At 43.8% G+C, this 27,463-nt stretch overlaps 1 protein-coding gene across 1 annotated transcript in view; it reads left to right on the top strand.

Annotated features, from left to right (window-relative positions):
- Nucleotides 1-27,463, top strand: part of adamts3 (ADAM metallopeptidase with thrombospondin type 1 motif, 3) — a gene marked incomplete at its 5' end in the record, with an annotated part of 152,332 nt that overhangs the window by 53,138 nt on the left and 71,731 nt on the right. The window contains 2 exons of the mRNA XM_080003784.1: nucleotides 9,250-9,440; nucleotides 26,035-26,118. Of these exons, the coding sequence (XP_079859910.1) occupies nucleotides 9,250-9,440; nucleotides 26,035-26,118 (275 nt within the window). The remainder of the gene's footprint in view (nucleotides 1-9,249; nucleotides 9,441-26,034; nucleotides 26,119-27,463) is intronic.

Below are 27,463 nucleotides of genomic sequence, written 5' to 3'. Positions count from 1 at the left end.
TTTTTTTTTTTGTGTAAAAAAAATAAATAAATATTCTATTTATTTCAGATGTATGCATTGTTTGCAATTGTTAGCGAATCAGGTTATCAATTTGAAATGAATGTTTGCTGTCTGTCCTGTACACATGAAGAGTTCATTATCCGCTTGAAAGTGGAGGAAATTGTTTTGCAACAGTAAATTAATGATCCCTCTTCATACAAGGGAATCACTCATTACTACTTCAGTTACAGGAGCGTGTCGTTTTTATCTCTTTATGTTTTTTTTTAAATTGGAGTTAATGATGAAAAGAAGATATGACCTAGAAATTCTCACAGCAGGAGGTGTGGAATTTCCGATGTTGAGATGTCTTTGAACAACTAAGTTGAAACTTGAGTTTTAGTGTAATATACTATGCATTATGTATAAACCATAGCATATAAATAAATATAAAGCAAATCAAGCTATATAACCAATATGATGAACTGCAATCGTGTTCTTACTGTGGGAATTTGAACTTATATGCATACAGTTAGAGATTATGATAATAATAAAAATGATTATAATAGCAATAGCATCTATAACCGTATAGTAATAATAATAAATATAGCTGCAGGCAGCAATACGGTTAGGGTGGTCGGCCCTTCGTTTAAGTTCAATGGATGAGTGTGCTTTGGCTCTCTAAAGTATTGTGACTGCACAAGTTCATTTTTTTCTGGCCTGGTTACAGTGTAATTCTCTGATCGGGCGGTCTTTGCGGCTTTTGGTGGGTTTCCTACGCAGCAGTAGGAAGTAGGGCTGCACAATTATGGCTCAGATGATAATCACGATTATTTTATTCAGTAGTATGATCAAAATTATTTATCATAATTATTCATCCCTTTTGGGGAGCACAATTATTTTATTGCATTTGTAAATTAAAGGGAAACTGCCTTCACAATAATAATGTATTTTATAAACATATTATTAAATAAACTCAAATGTACAAATCTTTTAATCAAAATGGGAGCTTCTTCACATGAATTCAGTCTTCTTAATGCTATATATAAATTACATCCAAACAAGAAGGTCAGTTCCATTGCAATTGCAGGTTTTTTACAAGAATTAAAACAGCCCTCCCCCAAACAACAGGCAAGTTCAGAGCAGCATTTACGCTCCACTGCGCGTGCTGGTTTCCTGTTTCTCCAAATGAAACAGATCAAAACAATGTGTTTTTATTATTTTAAATGTATTTTGTTTTTCATAAATGAACGAAACAAAAAAAAAAAAAAACGCACACCCGGAGCCTGTGTGTGCGCGCTACACGGAGCCTGCAACGGGCTCTTGCTCGCACACGGATGCACAGATTATTTACTTTGCCACACATGGATAGGTGCAATCAGATGAAAAACAAGGGCAAATTGCCCTCAGCTGAAAGTCCAATTTGCGAGCAGACTGATCGGAGCCGACAACGATGCACAGAGAGCCTGATGTCATGGCTATCTCCTCCGGTATATTTTATGAGTGCAGAAATTCACTCGTAGAATTTATACGTCGGTGCGTGGTGGCGGCAGCTTGGTGAGGTGGCGATTGTTAAGCACAAACTCCTTCCACAACACTGAACCGATCTGGATGAAACTGGAACGATGCCACATCGGAACTGCCCCGAATACACATCTTATTAATTTTGTTGGTGGGTTTGTCAGATCCATGACATCAATGAAAGTCTGACGTCAGTACCATCTGCACCAGACTTGGTTAGGACCCGGTTATTGACCAATTACTAGACTGCAATAATATCCTGTGACCTGTGGGAGCTGTCATTTGCGCATGTGCGTGTGTTGCAGTGATGTAAAAAAAATACAGTTCTTTTACTAAATGATTCCACAATAATGGACCGATCACGATCAAACTTGGATGACGGCACGTCAGGACTTCCCCGAATACGTATTTTATTCATCTTGTCCCTGAGTGCAGTGGATCCATGTCATCCTTCGGGGCCTGACCCCTAATATTATAATAATAATAATAATAATAATAATAACAATAATTATATCCACATCAGTAGAATGATAGTGTCTGTGACAGTATAATGATAATAATAATAATGTTAATGACATATAATATTAGTAATAATAGCTACTGTATTATTATTATTTCTTTTTTTTCTGACCGAAAAACAATAGTTACTTTGTTAAAAAGTATTAGGTATTACTATTATGTGTGAAATATACTACACTTCATCATCATAACACATTTCAATTTCACTGCTCTTGACTTGGTCTCTACGTGTTCCTGGTCTTCACTATAACAATATCTCAGCCGGTGCTCAGCAGCACCGCCTACCTACTATTGGGATTACAGATTCTGAATTTAGGATCCAGGTTTTAGGATTCATGGGAGAGTGGGAGAGAGGAGAGTTTCCCGGGTTATGAAGGAGTCACTACCCTCTCAGATGCTACGATGGAGTAGGACCATTGTATTTCAAGAAGGATGGATGGATGGATGGATGGATGGATGGATGGATGGATGGATGCATCCTAAACTCTTCTCCACCCGCCTGCATTGTATCTGCATGTGTTGAACTGACCCTGCTGGCTTGTTTGACGGCTTCACTCCAATGCACATCTCATCTCAGCCGTCTTCTATCCTATCCTTAAACTGTTTCAATCATTGTCCCAACTGTGCAGTAAACCACATACACATTAACTTTTAATATGGTCTCCAAGTTGGCAACCATACATCAACTGTTGCCAAAACTGAAAAACGGTTGTCGAATTTTTAAATAGTTTCTAGAATTGAGTGAAAATGATTCTTTATAATAACAGCCCAGACAGGGGAAATTAATGCAGCAGGACAACTTATTTCCCTTGGTGGACGTTTCTAGACATAAGGAGGTATACTGCTCTAATTGTCTTTAAAAAAAATTTAAACGCTGAAACGGTTATTGTCGGGCCCTGACATTTATGTGTATACTCCTGCACATTTGATGTGATAACCTTTCTCATTTATTCTATATTTTTCATTTAGTTTCATGCTTCGAACCTTTCACTCCCGTTGTGTATCAAACAGATGTTCAACATCAGATTGTCTCCAGACTAAGTGATGCCATTTAATATTGTTTGGCTGCAGCGTCTGCTCTGTGCTGTGAGTGTGTGTTCAGAGAGATGTTTGAGTTGGAGCGTGCACGAGGGGCTGCTGCAGGGTGGAGGCTCCTGATGCTGCGAGCACAGTACATTTCCACTGCACTCCAATGGCGCTCAGCCTCCACCTCAGTGCCATTTTTAGCCCACAGTGGTGAAGGCTCCGACCGGACACCTTGCCCGCGTGCCATGTGCGGGTGAGCGCTGCTCTTCCCCACCCCGCCTCACCCCTTGTGCCTTGTCGCCCAGGCCTAACCCCTCGTTCCCAAGCCTCACCCCTCGTACCTTGTCCCTCGTCCCCCAGGCTCCATCGCTCACCGCTCGTGCACCAGGCCTTACCCCTCGCCTCTCGATCCCGGAGCCTTACCCCTCTTCCTGGTGCCTAACGCCTCGTCCCAGGGGGCTGACCCCTCTTCCCCACCAGACCTCTCCCAGGCTTCTCCCCTTGTCCCCACCAGGCCTCTCCCTTTATCTCCAATAGGCCTCACCCCTTACCCCCCCCAGGCCTCACCCCTCGTCCCCGCCGTCCTCACTCCACGTTCCTACCAGGTCACACCCCTCGTCCCCAGGCCTCACCTCTCTTCCTAGAGCCTAACCGCTCACCCCAAGGGCCTCATCACTACCAGGCCCCATTCCTCGTCCCCCCAGGACTCACCCCTCATCCCTACCAAGCCTCACCCGTTGTTCCCCCCAGGCCTCTTTCCTCGTCCCCACCTGGCCTCTTCCTTTGTCTCCAATGGGCCTCACCCATGACCTCAACGGCCCTCACCCCTCACCCCTACTCCTCACTGGGCCTTGTCCCCAGGCCTCCCCCCTCGTCCCTACCGACTTACCCCTGTCCTCAACGGCCCTCACCCCTGGACCCCACTGGGCCTCACCCATCATCCTCCCCTGGGACCTGGGCCGCAGGTCAGGGCGGGGTGGAGTGGAGGCACAGTGGGGCAGGTTTAAGCAGCGCTGAGGGGAAGTCCTGTGCGTTTGAAGTAGGCACCTCAGAACGCTGTTTACTCTGCGGGTTCGAGGGGCGGGGGTGGCTGCACAGGAATGCCTGTGTCACGACGGCAGCGGCGGAGCAGTGGAATGTGCCGCACAATCCCAACTCTGTCGGGTCCAGGGCACGGCTGAGGTGGCGGACGTTTCTCCCTATTTATTTTAGCCAGCCGCTTCCCCCCGACTCAATCAGCGGCTGTGTCTGCAGCGGCTCAGCTGCGCTGGAAAAATGAAAAATGGCCTGTACTCTCCCTCGCAGCCCCAAATCCTCTGGTATTTACCAGCGCTATATGTGTGTGTGTGTGTGTGTGTGTGTGTGTGTGTGTGTGTGTGTGTGTGTGTGTGTGTGTGTGTGTGTGTGTGTGTGTGTGTGTGTGTTTGTGTGCGTGTGTGTGCGTATGTGCGTGTGAAAAGCAAAACTTATATATACACACATTTTTATTCTTTTTTAGGTCCAGGTTAAGTTGGCTGAGTTCAATAGCTGCGGCTCGGTTCTCGCTGCATCTGAAAGCTGCTGCCAGTGAATAATTTTCGGGGAAATATCGAGGCGCACTGCTCACTGTGCGTCAAATGAACTAATGCCCTCTTTTGTTGCTGGACAGAAAAGGGCCTTAAGCCTCCTGAACCTAACTGGAATCATTTCTTTGATAAGTTAAGCGCTGACTGGCCATTCCCCGTCAAGAGAGGGCTTGCGTTAGCGATTCCACGGGTGCCGCTCAATACTGGAGAGTTGAGACGTCTGAAATAATGTCAAGTGACTGAATACAATTCATTTTAGTGTCAAGGGCGTAGACAGAAACCCTCCTTTGAAGTCAAATCTGATTTCCCCGTTATATAACCCCCCCCAGAGCATGGTGAATTGTGAAATACCCTCCCGAACGCTTACATTGTCGCCCTCATCCTACTTTTATTCCTGGCAGCGTTCCTATGAACGCCATGGCACCGGCCTAAATTAGAAATGTCAGCGCTGTAGCTGCCCTTGCACTGTTTCGTCCAAATTATTCTTCCCCGTGTGTTAGGATCGCACAGAACAGAATTCACCTGGACGGATGAATTCTGATGCCGTTCATCCTGCACTAATGGTCCTGGCCTCATTAGCAGCCGTGTGTAGTATATAACGTATGACTCATTCCAGGTAATACGCAAGCAGCGAATCCTGACGCATGATGCCGCACCTTCTTCTCCACGGATGCAGCTGTATATGGGTTGGGGTTAATAATTCTATGTTATATACTGTGGGCTGCATGCCTCGCTCTGCATTCGTTTGAAACAGGATGATGATATCCAGTGATGGAGAGCCCTCAAATTAATTAATCTGAATTATTTTCTTTCTGCATCTAACGCTGCACGAGATCTGAATACTGATCTGTTTTCCCTAATGCAATTGGCTCTGGCAAGAGATTGTTGCAAGTTTATCTTTCCTCTAAAATAATAGGTAGATAGACAGATGGATAGATAGATAGATAGATAGATAGATAGATAGATAGATAGATAGATAGATAGATAGATAGATAGATAGATAGATAGATAGATAGACAGATAGATATATACTTTATTAATCTAAGTGCTGAATTTGAATTGCAATTTAGTTTCCAAAATACAAGCTCTTTCCATGTGAGGACATCTTTGGTTTTGAAGGTATCTACAGTAAATCTCTCGGAGTTGCACTTTTTTTCCCCCCCGAAATAGATGTAAATGCACGTCCAGAAATATGATGACCACATGGACAGGTTACATAAAGCCATTGCGTACTTGACAGAAAATTTCCAGAAGAAGAAGAGACAAATATATTTTAAGAGGTCCCTTTGTTCGATCTTCCTCAGCACTCTGCCTCAAATGGAGTCTCCGCTCGGAAGGATACGGTGCCAGCGATGGTCGGAGCCAGGGATCAGAGGGGTGGGCTGGGGTGGGCAGGAATCAGAGGGGTGGGCTGGGCGGCTCCGCTTTTCTGTTGTGTTTTAAGGGGGCGACAAAATGCTGGAACACATTTTGGATCCTTTTGAGGCTCAAGAGTAAATTTTGCTTAATTTTTTACACTACTATTTTTTAGTAAAAATCGAATTGGTGTTCCAGAGTGTGACAACACTCAGGTGTTAAACATGAGTAAACGAGTAATCGCTCTGTGAGCAGATAAAACCCAGTAAAGATCGGAATAGTCAGAATAATAAAATAAATAGTTGCTTCTAATAACTCTGATTATTCGGACTGTCCAAAGGTAAATTAAAGGTTCTTTCTATTTAATTAATCTAATCGCCCAAAAATGAAGAAGAAACCAAAGGAAAATTCCAGGTTCAGAAAATGAAAAAAATCCTGTCACCACGTGTTTGCTCCAGCCCTGCACAGATCCAGCTGGTTCTGCTCATCACTTGGCCCTCTGGGTGGATGCTAATGAGAAAATCCACCTGCTTGGCTCCAAATCCCGGAGCAGAATTTGTACTTTCTGAACCCGGATTTTCCACATCTGCTCCTGTGGTTCAAGTTCAAGTTCAAGAGGTTTATTTGTCACATACATATACATGAACACTCCAATGAGTCATTCTTTTTGAGTTATTCTTGAGATCGTTCCCTGACGGAAGATGATGCAGGAGATTAGAGTTAAGACAGGAGCACACAAGTAGATAGATAGAGGGATGGATACTTTAATCATCCCCAGAGGTAAATTGAGGTAATAGGAATAAAAATATAAAGAAGAAAATGGCAATATGCACTAAACCTAAGAATTTGATGAAAGGTTTGCAATATACAATAGACCTTGAGAAATAACTAGAAGATTGATACCTTTGAAAATATTAAATCAACCTATGAATTATCAATAAACAATGAAATAAACCTAACAATTAAACGGAAATATAAGACTGAAAATAAACAATGAACGATAAAAATAACAATACAAATATACCATCATATAATGATGAACAATAAACCTAATCATAAACAATACATATAAATAAAAAAATAGCCACACATTATTAAATAATAAAAAATATATTTTATTATTTGGAAGTATACAATAGACGTAATAATAAACAATACATTCAATCTAAAAATGGACCACAGATTATAAAATTATCCCCCAAAATAAACTGTATACAAGATAAAATGGGTAGTATACAATTAATAGATCTGAGAGTCGGCTAAAAAAAAGAATCTGATGCAATTGAATATCTTGTCTGTCAGTGAAGCAATAAATCAGTGTGAATACTACGCCTCCCGCAGTCACACAGCGAGGACAGAGAGACTAAGACGGGGTTTCTTCCCGCAAGCCACAAGGACTTTCAATGCTGAACTCACCAGGGGTCCTCACTGAGTCACACACACAGGCCCCACTGCCTTACTGTATTGTATGTAGCATACAGTACTGCATACTGTGTCACTGTTCTGGGTCACTGAATACTGTACTGCATACTGTATCACTGCTCTGTGCATACTGCGCTGTATTGCTGTTCTGTTCGGTGTTTCTGTTTTGCTGTGTCATACTGTTGTATACTGTTCTGTATATCTCCATACTCACTTTATTCACATGCACTTTAATGCACATATCTGCATATACAAATGGCCTATCCCATATACATAACTCTATTCCCTTTACTTCTATATTGTACCCCCACTCTGTTTTACCATTTTGAGTCTAATTTTAATTTATTTTATTTTATTTTATCTTATATTATTCCATTCACTAACTGCATTACGTTTTAGGAATCAGTTAGTTGCAAGGTAGGAATTAGGTTAGCTATTATGTTCGGTTTAGAACTTATTGTCTATAATCTCCGGGTGCATTGCAAAGACATTTCACTGCATATATGTATGAAAGTATGTATATGTATGTGACAAATAAACCTCTTGAATCTTGAATCTTGAACCAGCAGATCTAAAGCCTACCCCTCTGTCAGATTGTGTTCATGGGTTCTTTGGGATCGATAATGCCCTGTTCCAGCACTTAACAATGAATCACTAATACTTTACCATAAACAGCCTCAGATTTGTTGTTGGATTTGTTTGTTGTTGTTGCGTATAGAGTACAGTGCAAGACGGAACAAAAGTTTGTTCCTTTTCTAGTTTCTGCTTCACTGCATTGTTTTCATGAAAATAAGTAAAAGTCCATACAAAGAAATGATAATGGATATGTTCCCATGTAAGAAAAGATATTTACATCCAACACCGAACGTGAAAACGCCTCAACCACCAGATGGAAAAAACAAGATGAAGGAAGATTGACTTAGTTTGCATAGGACATTTGCATATAAACAGAGTTTTCCATCTGCATTAATCCCCTTGTAGCTTTGGGGCTACGATGGGATGGTGCAGACGTTGTCCATACATGTGTGGTACATTTTATGCTGTGTGGGAGGAGACCCACATGACCACAGAACATACAAACTCCATACAGAACCCAGGAACACCCAGGAGCTTCTTCCTGGGAGGCAGGCACGCCCCCCGTGCTCCAAAGAACTCTCATGTCTAACCCACTCACAGCCCAAAGATCAAATACAAGGACACTGAACAATGTGGATTGTGTTCCTACAGTATGTTATACGTTATGCATTACTGAATGAACTCTAAAAAGCTGTTTTTGACTTTGAACCATTAAAGGTGCAGTGTGTAGAATTTACAGAATGGACTTGGCAGAAATGGAATATAATATCATAAGTGTGTTTTAATTAGTGTGTAATCCCATGAAAATAAGAATCATGGTGTTTCTCGTTACCTTAAAATGAGCGGGCGCGGGTACGCTTCACGGAGGCCGCCATGTTGCAACGCCATGTTTCTTGTACAGCAGCCCAGAGCGGACAACCCAAACACTGGCTCTAGAGAGCGCCTTTCGCGTTATACGCGGGTTTCGCAGCCATCTCGTCTTACATGGAGGCCGCCATGTTGCACCACCATAGGGAGGGGTATTCAGTTGGTTGCGATCTGCAACCTCACCGCTGGATGCCACTTAATTCTACATGCTGCACCTTGAAGCAGCAGACAAGCAGGAGTCAACTGAGTGAACATTGAGTCACACAACGGATTTTTTTAGAACATTCAGTGCCAAACCGACTTTCCCACAAACACACAGTAGACCAGGCTTATCAACCCCCGCTAAGCCCTGAGCAACCCCTCCGGAACTTCATTGGGCCATGAACTCATCCCTCCTAATACGAGTCTTACCCCGTTGCAGAGCCGGAGCTGGACGTCCTCGGGGCACTGGACAACGTCGCCCGACAGGTCAACCAGACGGTGCTCCGCCGGCGCCGGCACGCCGGGGAGGAGGACTACAACATCGAAGTTCTCCTGGGCGTGGACGACTCGGTGGTCCGGTTCCATGGGAAGGAGCACGTGCAGAACTACCTCCTCACGCTCATGAACATAGTAAGTTATCGCCGTCTGGTGTAACTGGTGCTTCCATATGCCATTGTGTTCCACCATTTCTGTCCTCTGTTGGGAACAGCATTTACGTTTGCTGGCCGTTCTTAATCACCGGGCTGGAGCATAGAAGGTTTTTTTCTCGGTCATCATAGGGCTCCACAACAATGGTTGCCCTGTTGCCCCGGGCAACCAGGCCTGGGCCATTTTGGACCGTGGTTGTACGGCAGGGAACGGTTCCACCGCAGACCACCTCGCCGTCTGATCCGCAGCCTCCTTGTACTGGAACCGCAATATTAACACAGAAATTCAGCTGGGAGGTGGCTGTTGGGAGGGAAAACATTTCGTTTCATTTTATTTTCTTGAGAACAAGGGAAACTTGATCTGAAATCGTATCATGTGCATATTATAGGCGATGTTTGTGTTGTGTCGGCGGTGTGACAGGTAGAACAAAACAAAGCAAGCGTCCTTGAAGATTACGCAATTTTTGACAGCGCCGCCTCTGATCTGAGCCTGATGTGCAGTATGTTTTGAGTCCTTTGTGAATCTTTGAGTGATGCGTGTGTGTGTGTGTGTGTGTATATGTGTGTAAATGTGTGTGTGTGTGTGTGTGTGTGTGTGTGTGTGTGTGTGTGTGTGTGTGTGTGTGTGTGTGTGTGCGCGCGTGTGCGTCTGCGGTTGCTAAGACTTGCGCGGTTTAGCGGTTTCTCAGCCTCCAGCCGATTACAATGAGCCAGTTGCCGTGGTGCGAGTGGCGGGGCTTACTTTTCAATGGTGAAGCCTTCTGTACGGCTTATAATGGATGTCGAGTCCATTCAAAGTGGGTGGCTTCGTCGTGTTTGCACAGTTACTATCTATGGAAGAATGCACTCTCTCTCTGTGTCAGGAAACAATGACATCTTCAATATGTTGCTAATATAAACACTCTATCACCGGCCTTGACCACTGTAATCATTCTCATTATGGGCGTGTTCCCTCTGTATGCTTGCTTACTGTGCACATACTAGTTTATAATAGTATTTATACTGTCTGACACAGTCACACAGAGTAATGGCAGTTTCACAAGGTTTTTCATTTTGAAAACTCAGCTCTGCTGCTGCTGCTGTCTACAGTGATCTGAAGCCACAGAGCAGAGGTTGAGAATTAGGAAAATCTAATAGAGGTGGAAATCTGGTACGAATGTGTTCACTCTCCATGGGAGTCCAGTCTGTTTCTATAGCCCTTGATCACAGTTAAAAGTCTCAAAGGGCTTCACAACCATCACACTTTGCTCAGAAATCAACATCCCCATGCTCTTAACCTCCACCTGGGAAACTAAAAACTCCCAGAAAAAAACGGGGGTCAGGGAAGGACTTCCCTGCACAGCCGGGCTGCAACAGACGCCAAGCGGAAAAGGTTATTATCGCTGCCTGCGAGAAGGTTGATATCATGCGAGAGCAGGCCTGTGTCACTTTTCCACAAAGGGAAGATAAGAATTGTAATGTTGTGTCCCAGAAAGGGAACAACAAGCCTTTCTGGTCGTGTAAGATTTCTGCATCGGGGCCACAATTGCACAGTCTGCTCCTACATGAATGGAGTTGTTATCTGGTCTTTCTTTGACCATTTTGTTGTTTGTTATTTTGCAGTTATACTGTGATTTTATGAGATTAAGAAGCTGAGAGATTTAATATTTAGCCCTTACTTTAAAGAGAACGGAGATTTCCAAACTCTGCTGCGATTGCACTTCATCTGGAACCTGCCATTCATAATAAGCTTAGTGTAACCTTGTCATCCGAGCAGTTTGTTTGATCCAATCATGCAAAATACCTCTAAATGGAGGCTCAGCTTCAGCGACTCATTTAACACAAAGATCTGCATTCTATCCTCCACAGGAATCAGAATTGGAGTCAGAATGAGATTATTCCGCCAAATACATTTTCATGTACGAGGAATGTGTCACAGTGAGGATTAAGGCCTTTCTCTACAGACAATTAGCATTAAAAAATAAATTAAACACAGATTCCTTAAAAAATACAGAACAGAAATGCCCAAATAAACCTAAACTGTATATACATATGAGACAAATGCAATGCAATACAATACAAATGCAAAGTGGGTCACGGAAGGCAGCTGAGTATTAACCCTGTTTCAGAGTCTTTTTCAGAGTCTCTGGAGGCTGAGGTGTGGTGCGTTGTGCAGCCTTTAATTAGTACCGTGAAGATTGAAATATTTTTTACAGGTGAGGCCTGATGACACCACATACACTTTATGAAAGGACAAGCACAGAGGACAAACATAGTCCAAACATTAAAAACAAACGCGGGCATCATTACATTGTTCATAAGGTACCTAAAGGGATAAAATGTCCCAGAGCAGCGTAAAGGGTCTAAGTATCTAAATAGTCTGTCTAAAACTAGCGCCACATGAGGTGATTTTTCAGGGCTGATGTGGCAATGATTTGAGATCGGGCAGAGTTATGGTACAGTGGTCCTGGGTGGTGCATTGTAGTCCGGGGTAGTCGCACTGTATAATCATAGCTGTCATCTTTCTGTGTGTGTGTGTGTGTGTGTGTGTGTGTGTGTGTGTGTGTGTGTGTGTGTGTGTGTGTGTGTGTGTGTGTGTGTGTGTGTGTGTGTGTGTGTGTGTGTGTGTGTGTGTGTGTGTGTGCGCTAAAGCCTCAAATTGCAACTGCAACTGCAACTGACTCTTGAGGGGCTGATTCTTCTATGAAGTCAGCACTGCATGTTCGCTGCACAAGCAACACCACAACATGGTGGTGCGCTGCACGGTACTCGCTACTGCGCGAGTGCTGGAGTACCACTGCTCCAAAAATCTGCAAAGGTCAGCCGTTACATGTGCACTGCCCGATCCTTTCATTATTGTTCATGACTAAGTAAAATCACGTAATGTAGTCCCAGCTGAACTGGGTGGAGGAGATGTGATGGGTGCACCTCTTCCACAGACAGTGTCTGTCAGGCTTCACACTGGCAGGAGGTGAGGACAGAACCATGAATCCTCTCAGAGGGAGCACACGATTCCCCCCTGACAGCCCTACCTCACCGCAGGACACACGACTCCCAAAAGCACTCCCAAAAGACAGATATTAATGAAGCCGTTCCACTGTTTGGATGCAGAATATGTCTTGGTGAGGGTTGATGCGTTGCTGTGCGTCTTAAGAAAAGCTTAACAGTCAACAAAAAAAACAGCAAATACAAATTAATTATCAAAAATACAAAAATATACAGAATATGCAAAATGTGGGTCTATGCATGGGAAAATTGTCATTAAATAAGATTTTCTTGTTGACCAGCTGTCATGACTCTTGTAATTTTTAAAATGTCTTTATTTAAATATTTTTTAAATCATATATTAATATATATTATTATATTATTATATAATTATTAATTATATTATTATTATTAATAATATTTATGTATTTAATATATAGTCTTAAAAAATAGTTATATATGTACAGTATATATATATGTACAGTATATATATTTATATATAGTAATTTGTATTTTAATGAAAAAATTAAGTAATTCTACAAACTAGTCCAGTCACGTACACTAGTCAATATTACATTTTTAATTTTATTTATGCCGTGCATAGAATCAGATTTTGTATATTATGTATGTTTTGTATATTGTTTTTCTTTCTCATATAATTTTTTTTTTATTTGGCAATGGCGTAGCTGTAAATTATATAGATATGTGTGTGTGTGTGTGTGTGTGTGTGTGTGTGTGTGTGTGTGTGTGTGCATGTGTGTGTGTGTGTGCAAGACCAGCTTGTGAAACAAATGTCGCCACCCAATCACCCAGCTGAAAGACCAAGGTGCAAGGGGCCGGGGAGACGCAGGCCCATGTCAGGGCGGGCGGCCATCCCGACCATCGAGCGCCAAGGAATTCCAGTGCTTCAACTCAATGTCGAGGGCCTTACCACCGCCAAATTGGAGGTCATAAGCCATCTGGCCAAAACCAATGTAGTAGCAGCTGTCCTTCTTCAGGAGGCCCACTGGACAGAAGAGGACAAGCTCAGGCTGCCCAGGTTCCATCTCGCTGGGTCCATCTACAGGAGACAGCATGGCCTGGCAACCTTTGTGAGGGATGACCTCACCTGGACAGACGGTGGCCAGTCCCCACCTGGCTCCAGGGTTGAGTGGCTGGTCACTAAAATCCAGGACACATCAGTGGTCAAAGTGTATAAGCCCCCACCATCAACGCTGACCGCGTTGGCCCTCCCGCTGGTCCTGGCACCCGCCATCTACGCAGGGGACTTCAACTGCCAGCGTACCGACTGGGGATACAGCCATACATCTGCAGATGGAGAGACGTTGTGTGAATGGGCCTCCGGCGCCAATGCTCTGCTCCTGTACGATGCAAAACAGCACCCAAGCTTCTACTCTTCCCGATGGAACACCCGAACCAACCCGGACCTGCCCTTCGCCTTGTGCTGGAGCACTGACCCCACACCGGAGAGACACATCCTTGATAGGTTCCCCCGATCACACCACAGACCGTGCATCATCCAGGCTCCCTCCCTGGTGCAGCCAGTACCAGGCAGGCCCGTCAGGAGATGGAACTTCAGGTGTATGACTGCCAACTGGCAGTCATACACAGCTGAGACAGAAAGAAGATCAGCCTGTCTCCCGGACCCAGATTCTGCCCATGTGGACGCTGCGTATGCTGCCTACTGCAAAGTCCTCCTAGGGGCAGCAAAGAAATCCATCCCACGAGGCTACAATGAGAGCTATATCCCAGGCTGGGATGAAGAATGCAGCCAGCTCCTGCGAGACCATCAGCAGGCTAGCTCAAGGGAAAATGTGGTTGCGACTGCGATGGCACTACTCCAAAAGCTGGATGCGACCCGTCAGGCCAGATTGACTGAAGTTTGAGTCAATCAATTTCACCCACTCCAGCCGCAAGGCATGGCTGACCATCAACCAGCTGACTGGCAGAAAAGCATCACCCCCCAAATGCCCAGTGACAGCAGATGCCATCACATCCCTGCTTCTCAAGAATGGCTGTTTCTCTGGAGTAGACAAGAATTTCACCCTCCTGACAGGTTTCTACCCTCTCCAGGGCGGCCAGTGCCGATGCCAACCTATCAGGAGACCAACCTATCAGCGGAACTCAGTGCGGCCATCAGCAAACTAAAGTGAGGCAAGGCCCCAGGCCGTGATAACACCCACCCAAAATTCATGATCCACCACAGTGCGACAACATCTGCTTGGCTCTGTGCCTTCCCCTTGTCCTGCTTCCAGAGATCCAAGCTCCCCAAGACCTGGCGCTGTGCTTCAGTCATAGCCCTGCTGAAGCCAAACAAATCCTCGGAAGACCCCAACTCCTACAGACCCGTCTGCTCTGTGTCCCATTTAAGATTCTTGAGAGGGTGATCCACAGCCGCATTGAGCCAGCGGTGGACCCACATCTTCCTAGGGAACAGGCCGGTTTCCGCCAGGCCAGTTCAACAGTGGACCAGGTAACACTGCTTACACAAGACATTGAAGACAGCTTTCAGGCTAATGAGAAAACTGGGCTGGTGCTACTGGACCTGCCAGCCGCATATGACACCGCCTGGCACCGCGGACTCCATCTGAAGCTACTGAGGACAATCCCAGTGGCATATGGTAAATTTCATCATGGAGATGCTGTCGAACTGCAGCTTCATCCTACGGACCAACAACGGCCAGTGAAGTAGGCTCAGAAGACTGAGAAACAGGGTTCCACAGGGTTCTGTCCTCTCAACATTTCAACATCTACATCCGTGACCTTCCAGATACAACATCTCGGAAATATGGTATATATGTTATATACACAGATGAGCTGGCCATCATGCTGTGTCAACCTACATGGAAGGCGATGGAAGAGGGCCTGCAGGTGGCGCCTGCAGCTCAGTACTGGGAAGACGGTGTCGGCAGCTTATCACCTTAACAACAGGGAAGCAAAAAAGGAACTGGATGTGACTGGGGATAACAAGCGTCTGGAGTTCCAGCAAGCCCCAAAGTACCTCGGCGTACGCCTGGATAGGACACTAGCCCGCCTGTGTTCAGGGGTCTCTGCTCCAGATATTATGGGATGTGCTGCTGGTTGTTTCTCGGCTCGAGCCTCCAGATGATCAAAGCACGGGGAGAGTGTGTAAATTTACAAACACCCACACACACACATCCACACACACACACACACACACACGCACACAGACTGTGACTGGCCGCAGTTGATGGGCTTCTGCAAAATTGCTGTCACGGTGGAAAGTTATTTATTTTCCTTTTTGAACCAAACGTGAACCCATTGGGTTGGTATTGATCTTTTTTGGAGTGGTGAATTGTCAGACTTTTTCCACATCTTTGGATGACATCAACAACAATGCTTTTTCTGTTGTGAATTTGGGTTCCTATTGTGGCAAAATCACGATTCAGGTGACTACAAGTCTATTTGATTATTTAAAGGTATTTCCTTTGACTGTATTGTGGTTGCATTGACATCTGATGTCGTATATCAATAATGCCCTTTTTTCAGTAATGATTATTGGGGAAAAAAATTTTTTTATTGACACTGCCATAAGAATTACATTTTGTATCAAACTTTGCAGACTCTGAGATTATTTGTTGTATTTTGAAGCTATAGCAGTTGTCTAGAATCTCCATTTTAATCAGATACTCATTGCTCAAAATTAAATGCAATTTAATTTAATTACAAATTTAATTAAGCTTATTAAAAGAGGACATTTACAGCACTTAAGAGGCTTAAATCTCCAATCTGCAATCTGTGTCCGTTGTACGACACATGCGGGAGCTTTCGGTTGCAGCATGCGCTTTAACTAACAACATTACCATGGTGACGACATCGCACCGAGACTGTCTACTCACAGAGTCGATTTTTCCAACAAAAGGCAAAGAATTCCTAAAGAATAACATTTCCTGGACGCTCTGGGACATCGCCGCGTGTTGCCCAACTTCCTGTTTGGTAGACACCAACGGGCTCCTGCTCTCATCTTAATCTGACTTCGAGCAGATCAAAGATCCGTGAAAATCAGACCTCAAGCGCAACTCGCCTTTTCTGGTTTTCCATCGGGGAAAAGGATGTGGATCGTACTTGGCATTTTTTTTTTTTATTCGCCTCCGTTGAAGTTCAAAGCGAGCTGAGGCGATGCCAAAAGCTCACGTGGAAACACCGCAGACTATTCAGGTCAGAGAGAATGGTCCATGGAATCATCACCGCGTCACGGCGTCATCGCATCATCATCACATGACACGGCTCATCCTGCACAAAGCCGCCGTTTTCCAAAACTTTCGTCTTGCTGCCATCAGCCTCTTCTCAACCAAAATGTGTCTCCTTGCTGTGACACATTGAGCGAGCCACACACCAAGCGGCAACAGCACCATCCCTTCCATGTCCTTCTTTGTTCCTGTGTTGCGTTGGAGATGACGTCATGGCAGTTTTAGCTTTCATGCGTCGCTATGACGACCAGCTACACGGAGGAGGGTTGCAAGTTGAGTGAAGTTGAGCCGGTACAATGTAATGGAAACAGGCCATTACTGAATGAACTGAATCTACAGCCTGAGCCGTGCTGGACGCAAAACACCACGTCCGCACTTTTGGCTTTGCGTGAAAACCATCGGAAATTCCTTCTTTTGGTCCGAAATGAGGTGATAGCAGATTTATGTTCTTCAAGTTGTTTTCTGTCTCTCAACTCATTTTCAAAACTCAATTTTATTTCTAAATATTAAATAAATATTAAAAAAGGTTGAGGCTTCGTCCTCTATCAGCATTAATTGAGTTACTCACAAACAAGTTTTTTCCTTTGGAGCAAACATGCAGATCAAGACAGAATGTGAAACTGTTTTGATGAAATAAGGTTATAAAGTCCATCAAATCGGGAATGAAACAAGGCGTCGTCTTGGTACGATAAAAACCACGTGGCACCGATGCCGCTTTGAGGGCACGAAGAAGAAGAGCTGACGTCACCTCCGTCACAATGTTTGACAATAAAAACCAGAAGCAAGAAAGTTCATATCTCCCTGACAACGACATCTCCGTGTTGTTATGGATTATGAGAAGAGGGCGGCAGACGCTCTCAATAACAGCGCCGAGATCTCCGAATATCACCGCTCCATCACCACAATGTGAAAGTGCCACTTTCTTAAAACTATCATTGTTATAAAGCGATAAATGTAGGAAATGGGAATTTTTAGAAGGTAGAGAATAATAGAGGGCTTGTGCTGCTATAGTTAGCATGACCTGAGAATTAAATAAAAAATAACTACAAATTTAAGGATTCATTTCAATTATGCATTTTCCAATATTTTTATAAATTAATTATTCAAATTTCAGAAAAATGTCACATGATCTCGTTGAAGGAGTACAGCATTATCCAGATACTAACCATTTAAAGCACTCATTGTGTTTCTAAATGGGTACTTTGTTCTGCAACAGTCTGGAAATGAAAACTTAAAAGGCTGATTTCTCAGAAATTCTGTCTCAAAAACCTTTATCTTTAGTAGGTTAAAGCTTCCAAAATGTTTGCTTGATTCCCACACGCGACAACTTGTTTGGAAGCTCTCCTTCTACACTACACACATATGCGAAAGAACAAAAATGACAAATTTTGAAATGTGACCCTAGAGTACAGTATGCGGTGGGTCACACATGCAAAGAACTGATTATGAAATCTGTGGGATATTATGTTAAACTGGACATTCCACCAAGGACAAAATGGAGAGCTTTTTCCCTCCCATGAAGCGACCTGAACCTTGACTCTCCAACGGCTCACTCTACGTCACTATGAGAGAAGTCCATTCTTTCGGCCGCCATCTTGCCAACGATCCCAGGCAGGAAGCCGCAAACAAGTCAAGACTCAAATATCTTTGAGTGGGGAGTCCGAGTCGTCTGTGTCTTAGCGGCACGTAGCACAACAAGGCCTTACTGTTGGGAGAAGGTGGCGCTCTGCTGCCGCTTCTCACTGTGCTTCACGCAGCCCAATGAGGCAAACGCTTAAAACCTTTAAAAAAGAAAGGCTTGCACGCATTTTCATCCCCGTGCATTTTATCAGTTTTCCCAGGATCTTATTGACTCTTTTGCACTTCTGCAGATCAGCTCTTTTTGGCTTTATCTGCAACTCCTCAACACTTTATTAATCCCCCCCCGGAGGTAAATTTCACGCGTAACAGCGGCGGCAAAAGCAGTGCAGTCAGCGATCAGAATATTCATACACAATGCTGTACGGGCGCCATCCCTAAAGTTGGAGGGACAGAGCAGCTGCCGGGTTTTGTTTGCAGGCATATGTTGCCGTGGTTACCGAGAGGGCATATTTTCTCGCCGGATCTTGGGAACCCTCTCGTACCGGACTCTTTGTGCTGGTCAGGTTAGCGGGGTTTAGCCTTGCTCACCGTTTTAGGGAATAAAACCCAAGGAGTGTGTGAGAGCGGTTGTTATTGATATCCCTGCAGCCCTTCCCCTGCTCCCCTAACAGGAAAGCAGGGTTTGCTCAATCATTTTCCCAAGCTAAGCTAAGTGTTGTGTTTGCCCATTACTGGTTGCCATGGCAACGGGGGGAGATGTGCAGTTGTTTGTGTGTCTTCCAGTAGAGGGCCCCGCTGGCTGCTGCTGCGGCCGGCTAATCACACTTCCCCACATCGTCCCTGTGCAGATCTACAGTTATTTGAGACGGCGTTCTGTGTTCACGTATTTCTTTTCTTTCCCTGCGCCTGTATCCCGTGTCTGCATCTCCCGCTCATTTCAACTGCTACACACACAGACACACACACACACACACACACACACACACACACACACAGACACACACACACACACACACACACACATACATACACACACACACGCCCACATGCAGACAAACACGCACACACATACATGCACACACGCGCGCACACACACGCACACACACGCACACACACACAAACACCTCGTGAGGTTTGAAATACAGTGTTTGACATCATTGTGAATCCCTTATTTTAAATACATCATTGTAAAAACCTAAATTTAAATACATCATTGTAAATACCTAACTTTAAATACATCATTGTAAATCCCTTATTTTAAATACACCATTGTAAATACCTTATTTTATATATATTATTGTAAATACCTGATTTTAAATACATCATTGTAAATCCCTTATTTTAAATGCATCCTTGTAAATACTTATCGCATATTGTTTCACTTTGTTAAGGTGCGTCTGATGGATGAAAAAACATGGAAACATGGAACTCCCTCTATTGTCTGAACTGAGACAGGGAGAATGGTGGTATTTATATCCTTTCACTGTTGAGGGTCTGTTATCGTCCTCCATTCTATCGCCCCCCCCCCTCTGCTCTCTTTCTCACCAGCTCATGCAAGCCTGCCAAGGCATCCATGGATATTTGGCCGTATTCTCTCTTTCCCTCTCTCTCTGCTTTTGTTTGTCTTTTCTTTTTTGTCCCTCGCTCCCAGTCTCCCTCTTTCCTTCTCTTATCTTTCTCTCTCTCTTTCTCTCAAATCAATTAAATTCAAAGGGGCTTCATTGCCATGGGAAACAGGTGTTTACGTTGCCAAAGCAAGTGTGACATAATACAACAAACAAGAAAATAAAAATAAATGTACATACATAGTGGAAATTGCGATTTTTCTGCTAGAAATATAAATATCCACTAAAAGATAACTCCAAATAAAATAGAAAAATGTAGACTTGTAAGGTAGGTGCTTGTAATCCATTGGACATGACCTTTTCCGCTCACAACAGCTCACAAATCTTGCTGCCGCTGCGGTATTTCGCCCCGCAGATATGGAACTTTTTTGTTGTCAGCCATGTTTTCAAAGTCCTTTTGGGCAGCTTAATGTGCGGTGCAGTATGCGCCTCTGATGTCTTGGTGCAGCTGGGTGTCCACCTCCCACCGGGTGCAGTGGCTGCACCGTCTCTCTCCTCTGGGGAGCCAGGTCTGCCTTTGGCGGCCTCCCTCCACGGCCAGACTGTGCTCGCTGGGTCTGTACTGTGGTCTCTAGTCTGTAGTCTTTATCTCTCTCTCTCTCTCTCTCTCTCTCTCTCTCCTCCCTTATTAAATCACTGTTTGACATCTATTCCAGCCTTGGATCGCGTCTCATGTCCCCCCGTTCCCACTTCACAGACAGAAGCTCCTGCCGAGGAACGCAGCGGCGCTCCTGACGCATCCAAACTGGAATTGAAATGTTCCGTTTCACTGACTTGCAGGGTTCAGTGTGGCTGGATGTCACTCCCAGTGTCACACGTGGGAGCAACTCTGACAAGACTCATTTTTATTGAGGGGTTTCTCTCCCGTAATTGGACCCTTCCTGACTTCCCCATTTCATATGTTCGGCTTCCTCTTTTCCGCAGCGAGGAACCGGGCGGCGGGCATCGCAGCTCATGTAACGCGTCTGGCATCCTAGGACCAGGTGATTCAACCTCACCGACTCCGAGACGACCTCCGAGGATGTGGACCCCCATGCGCGGGAACGCCGGCGCGGTCGGTTCCTCGTCAGAGTCTCTTTGCGTATGCACTGATGGTAGTGACGGCAATTTATTTTGAGGAATTGGAGTCGCACTAGCCCTTATCGACGTACCTCAACTGATTCGATTTGAAATGTATTTACTTTGTGGACGCCCCGGACCTTGCGGCGGTTTTCTTTTCGCTTCTGGCCAGCCAGCTATAGTGCCATTCCCAGCGGGATCTCATACGAGAGTGTTTTCACACATTTCCCGTTTCCTCTGGTGTTGGAAAAGCAGTGAGGATCCCTGAGCGCGACCGCTCCAATTTGCACGTCTCCGCCCTGTCACTCAGTATCGACCTAATCCTGGCTCCTATCATTACATGCTCATCGCAGGGATAGGGATTTGTTTGCACGGACAGTCGGCTGACGGGAGGAAATAAGCCCCCTGTAGCCCCTTAATCACTCCATGAGCGCAAGAAGGCCGACACCCCTTCAAAGGTTTTAGAAGCTGTAAAGAGGCGTGTGTTTGTGTGTGAACAGGGGCAGAAATGAGTAGCCACGTTATGGACATGGCAGTGACAATGTTTCAGTTGTGGTGAATGCTGCGTGCCAAATGCTGTGGAGGCACCAGGAACAAAGTTCTCTTTGTGCGGCAGTCAAGGGCAGGAGCCGTCTAAGAACACTGAGGCTTCGTGTTCTCAGAAGCTCCGGCACAATACGGCGCCTCCTGCACACACCGATCGATCAGCACCTCGAAGGGCAAATTTTGAGTTTCGAACCGGCCTCGCCCGCGCGTCGTGGCGGAGGTTGACGGAAAGCGATGGGATCACGGGGAAAACGTGAACGCGCACGTGTAAACACAGGATGTTGTACGCTTCTCTCCATCGGGATGCAACCTGTAGAACGCAACTGCACTGCACCGGTGGAGCTGCTAAGATCGCACTCTGTCTACTGCTCCAAGACATGAACTTCCAGGAAGCTTGATGCAACTTTTCTTAAAATAACAAATCACTTTTTTTTTTTTTTACTTTGGAAATACTGAGTTGAAGGTCTATGCCACATTTGAATAAAAAAAAAACGACTAAATGTGATTACATCTGGTATCGATTGCCAAATCATGTTTGCTTATCAAAAGCATTGGGTTGATAACCATAAAATAATTGTATTTGAATTTGGTCCCCAGTTGCTTATGCCTTAAGTGTACCTTCATAAACCCAGGAAAACAAGAAAAACAATCTGACATGGGGAGAAATTAAACCTGCAAGGAACATGTGGAATGAATATCTGCGTGCCTGGAAGGGTGGATTTTTTCTGGCGGATTCCTCGGTACCAGTGGAGCAAAAGCTGGACGTCCGGGGCCAAACACGGTGAAGATGTTACTTCCGGATGAAGGGCGTGTGGATGTTTGTTTTTCCGCTCTCTTATGATGTTTAGAGCGCAGGCAGCGAGCGCTTTAGTCCACTGAACCTGGAGCAATACATGCATTTTGGCTCTATTGCACAATGCCCCCCTTCCTCTGGTACGCTCCCGTGGCGGGGAATCATCGCCGCTCTCTTGACAATTTCATGTTGTGCGCGGCTCTCGTTGAACTTAATTTCTCCCTTTCCTACCTGATTTTTTCTTGTCTGTGTGGAACACTGAAGCACTCATTGTGCAGTGAGGCGGACGGGCTCAGTGACCTGGCTGAAAAGAGCCGCGATTTGACACGGATTCCCGCCAACGCCGCCTATTGTCTCGGCCCGAGAGCTCCGCGCCACCAATCGGGTTTCCTATTTGGAAGTGGTCCGGCGGTGGATTGGTTTTGCCCCGGGTTTAACAATTTTGTCCTCGCACACAGCGTGATTGCCTTGATGGGAAACGACAACACATGTCCGCGCAGTCCGTGGCCACATGGCGGTCAATAAGATCCGTCCAACGCGTCGTTCCGCTCGGTAGATAACCCGTCTATTAGCATTAGAAAGGCCCGAGGCCCGGACAAGTCGCTGTTATCCTGCTAAATATGAAAAGCTCTGTATGCATCCATCCTTCAGGACCTGACCTAAATATTATGACTGCAAAGATGCGTTTTGTGTTCTTAGTGAATGAAAAAGTACCCAGAGGAAGTTCAATCAGCTGGCATAGCAGATTGACTGGCAAAAAAAAGTCCTTTATACTTTGCATAATATGAAGATTAACATGACTTTTCATAAAGGTACCGTTTGACCGTCAATGGTGTTTTGTGATTCTCAAGCTGAACTTCAGGTTTTAAGTGGGAACCAAACAAGCCTTAAAATAATGCAGATTCGTTCATATTATTATCGCTCATGGCAAGGCTGTTGTTGACTTTTACAATTTTCCCTTAAGGGGTAAAAAGGTCCTATTCAGTTGAGGGAAAAAAAAGCACATGTTGTATTAGGGATAATTGTTTTTTAGGGATTTTTTCAGTAATAGCTTATACCTATTCATTCATTATTATTCAGGCCTGTATACGTATTTAGTAATTCTATACAGTATGTCCGTATATATTTATATTTTATAGTCACAGCTATACTAGACCCAGATTCTGCCGTTTAAATAGTCTTATTCTCTGCATATAACCACATTTTGTTGGATGATTGGCCGTTAAAAGTTTTTACCTGGCTATTTTTTTGTATATTTGGCTGTTTTTGTCTTATTCGCCTATTTTTCTATATTTGGCTATTTGTATTGAAATTATGTATTTATTTATTAATTTAACTACAAATATCACATTTATATCTGCTATATTTCGTATAATTATTTTCGTTTAAATTAAATTGTTTTTTGCATTTGTCTGTGGTCTAGTCTATGGATGTCATTAATCCGCCACGCTCACAGACAAGATGAATGCTGTCATTCAAGTTTCATCCAGATCAGTCCATTATCATGGATAAATTCCAAAAAAACTGTATTTTTTAGCATCGCCGCAACGCATGCGCAAATGAAGGGCCTGCACAGGTCACATGATGGCATTGCACAGTCTAGTGATTGTTCAACAATCGGGACCTCACCACGATGGCGGCACGTGCAGATGTGACTGACGTCAGAACTATTACGGATGTCATGGATCCGAGGAACCCACAGATAATCTGAATAGGATTTGTATTCGGGGCAGTGCCAATATGGCGAGTTTTATCCAGAACGGTTCACGCGCGCAGACGTATGCAGCAAAGGAGCAATCATTGTACGCATGCCTAAGTTGATGAGTACTCAGATCCCCACACACAGATATAGTTGTGATTAGACTTCAACTAAAGGAATATAATATCCAAACTCTTAACATACAAAGGTACCAAGTGATGATCATTGGTATTATTTTATTACTATTAACCTTAATAATGTTTTACAATTTTCAGTTAAAGTATTACCAGATGACAATTGGATTAAACAAAGTGCAGTGTATTAAACGTTCAATAACATCACTGTCAGAATTTATATGTATTGTTCAGTCATCCACCATCGTGGTCTCTGTGGTCTACCAGGTCATTTGAAATTTCCCAAATCATCAATAGGTTCTAACTTCTTCCAAATATAGCAAAATGTTTATTTTTACAGACCAAACATTTTGTCTATGATTTGATGTTTCAATCCTTAATATCATTGATGCAACTTTGCGCTACTCTTATTGACTCCTTATTTCCTTAACATTCATGTTGAGAGTAGCAGAGAGAGGACAAATTGATTAGTGCAAAGCACAAATTGGGTCATAAAGGACCCCATGGCCCCCACTTGATTTGTGTCCTCCGGACATGTGGCCGCTGGCAAGGTGTCTTCTATTTTTCCACATTGAAGGTTGAAATCCTACGCACAGTTGCTCAGACCTCACCAAGCCGGAATTTAACTTATTTAAAGGGGCGACGACCCTGGACCCTGCGTATTGCTGCCTGCAGTTATATTTCATTTATTAGTATTATACTCCTTTCCCACTGCACCAATAACCCAGTAACACCCACTAATATCCGGCATTTGTCTTTAGTGGGAAAGGTTACACCCGGCATTCAGTCCCAGGATAAATGACCCTGCAATCGTCACGGGCATTTATCGGCTCCGGCTCCCATCAGTTCTGGTGGACACGCAAATTTTCCCCAATCACACTGGAACCACGCCCCTTGTCTGGCGTGTTTGTGACGTTGAACGTGACAAATCAGAACAAAAAAAGAAAGCAATACTCGTTCACCGGCAGAGGGAAAGGCATCAATCGCCTTATTTTAGCGGGTTTACCCGCATTTAAAAAACCCTGCTATACCCACTCATTTTGGTATAAAAACTGTATTATTCAAGCTTTTTTTAATGCTTATTGTCTGCACAGCAATGCTGCGATCGTTACCACGACAAATTCCCAGGAAATCCACTTGGCCAAGTGCTTCTGCGTACGTGCAGCTGGATATCGAGAGAATCTCCCTCTCTTAAGTTAGAGAAGGAGCTTCCCAGCATGCACCTCTCCTTCACCCTGCTCCCATAGCCAGAGGGAGCTGGACCACTGGAATACTGACAGTACCGTACATACAGATGCCTTTCTCTCTTCTCTCTTTCTATCCCATTCTGTCTTCATCTCTTTTTTACACTCACTTTCGTGCATTATAAACCATTTCTGAAATAATCTATTTTACATCCGACGTGACATTTGGACCAATGTCTTCGATCTGACCGGTGCGTATTGGAAATGTCTGGCAAAGGTTATTGCAGAAACATGCTCATTGATCGCACTCTTCAAGGTCTATGACCCAAAACCGAGATTGAGTGTAATATCTGTTTATGTTTAAATGTACTTCTCCTTTTTTTGCTTTTTTAATTATTATTTACTATTGTATTGGATTCTGATGTTATGTGAAGCACTTTGAGTGTGAACAGTATTTTTAAAACCAAACCTTATTTTTTGACCATTGAGAGTCAACCCGAGTGATTGGCATCAGCATATTTTAAATTGATCCAGTATTGAAAGAATACATACAGTATATAGAGCAATGGGGGCAACATGGTCGTGAGTGCCCCATTGCATTACATATGCCAACTTTTAAAACTATCACAGTTTTCCAGTACCTGTGAACTGGGGGTGGGAGCCGTATTCCAGGTCCACACTCCTGGAGTCTATTAGAGGAGGGAGACGCTCTTCATCCTCTTCCTCCTCTGATGTTTTCTTCTTCTTCATCTTCTTCTTCTTCTTCTTCTTCTCCTCTCAGGTGAATGAGATTTACCACGACGAGTCACTGGAGGTCCACATCAACGTGGTGCTGGTGAGGATGATCATGCTGGGATACGCCAAGGTGAGTGCCGACCTCTGTGGTCCTCCGGAGCGGTGTTTTTAAACAGGCGAAAAATGTTTCAAATTCCCCTTTGAATGGATGAATGACCGAAACTGGCTCTTGTGTTGCAAGATCAAAATTGCAAAACTGTAGCCCAATTATTTATCAAATTTATCAGAGAGTTGGTTTGGCTCTGAGGCGTGAATGGACTTCTCATGAGAATCAATGTATTCTTTCAAAATTATCTATTTTGGTGGAATGCGTACTGCAAGTCAGTCCTATTCAATTTGAATTATGCCAAATACCTAGACCTTTGTTGCACTGCGTTGGAGTAATTATTTTCAATTTGTGAGTTGGAGATTTATTTGCTTGCCAGCTCTCATGCCGTAGTGACTCCAAAATAATTTAAAAGATTTGTTCCCTATGAACAAATTGTGCAAGAGTCTTGCATCACTAATTCTTAATAGACCTTAATAACAACAAGCACAGTTCTATGGGTTTATGACATGGCGGAAAGGTTGGGGAACACTGCTTTGACGTCTTTATACAGGACAGTAAGTTCTATGAAAAGGCTGTTTTTTAAATTTACCACAGTGTTGGGAACAGTGAGTTCTGCAATATGATTTCAGCCGCATGGTTACATAATGTGGTGTGTGGAGCGCCAGAGCTTTTTGTTGCAACACAAATGGTAAACACACATGGTAGTTGTAGCTGTCCAATTTCAAAGTTAATTTAGAAAGTCTCATGAATATTTAAATAGAATATTTTAATCAATGATGGATTTTACGATTTGTAAATATATATCTATATATAGATATATGTATACAAAAAAAATAAAAAAAATATATATATCTACAGATGTATGTATAGAAAAAAGTATATACATTTCAATATGAACTCATTAAAATGGCAACAGCAAAACGAAACAACGATATGTTGCTATGGTGACGTCCAAAGACTGCAATAAAATATATTTAACTAAGTTATTTTGTGTCTGTTATTATATATAATCATTTTGGTAACACATTAAGTTATAAGAATGAAGCTCACTATTAATATTTCATTGCAAACTTAAATGAATGTTAAATTCCCTCCAAAATGTAAATGCCGTCCATTCACTTCCAACACAGATGGTGAAAGGAGAAATGCACTTGCCGTACTTGTATGTAAGTCTAGAATCCTTAAATGAACTCTGTTCTATGTGCAGTTGGTTGACTTTACACAAGCCGGTGATAATGCAAAGGATTGGATGGTTTGACAATGGATTATTTACCATTATGGATATATTTATGGATATTGTTATGCGGCTTTGAGAGAGAGCGCATCTATAGAAATCTGTTTCCTTGTATTGATCAATGATCTGTTG

Source organism: Zeus faber (assembly GCF_960531495.2).
Source record: "Zeus faber genome assembly, chromosome: 7".
Classification (NCBI taxonomy): domain Eukaryota; kingdom Metazoa; phylum Chordata; class Actinopteri; order Zeiformes; family Zeidae; genus Zeus; species Zeus faber.
The sequence above is the reverse complement of the archived record's forward strand: the minus strand, read 5'-3'. Positions and strand labels throughout refer to the sequence as shown.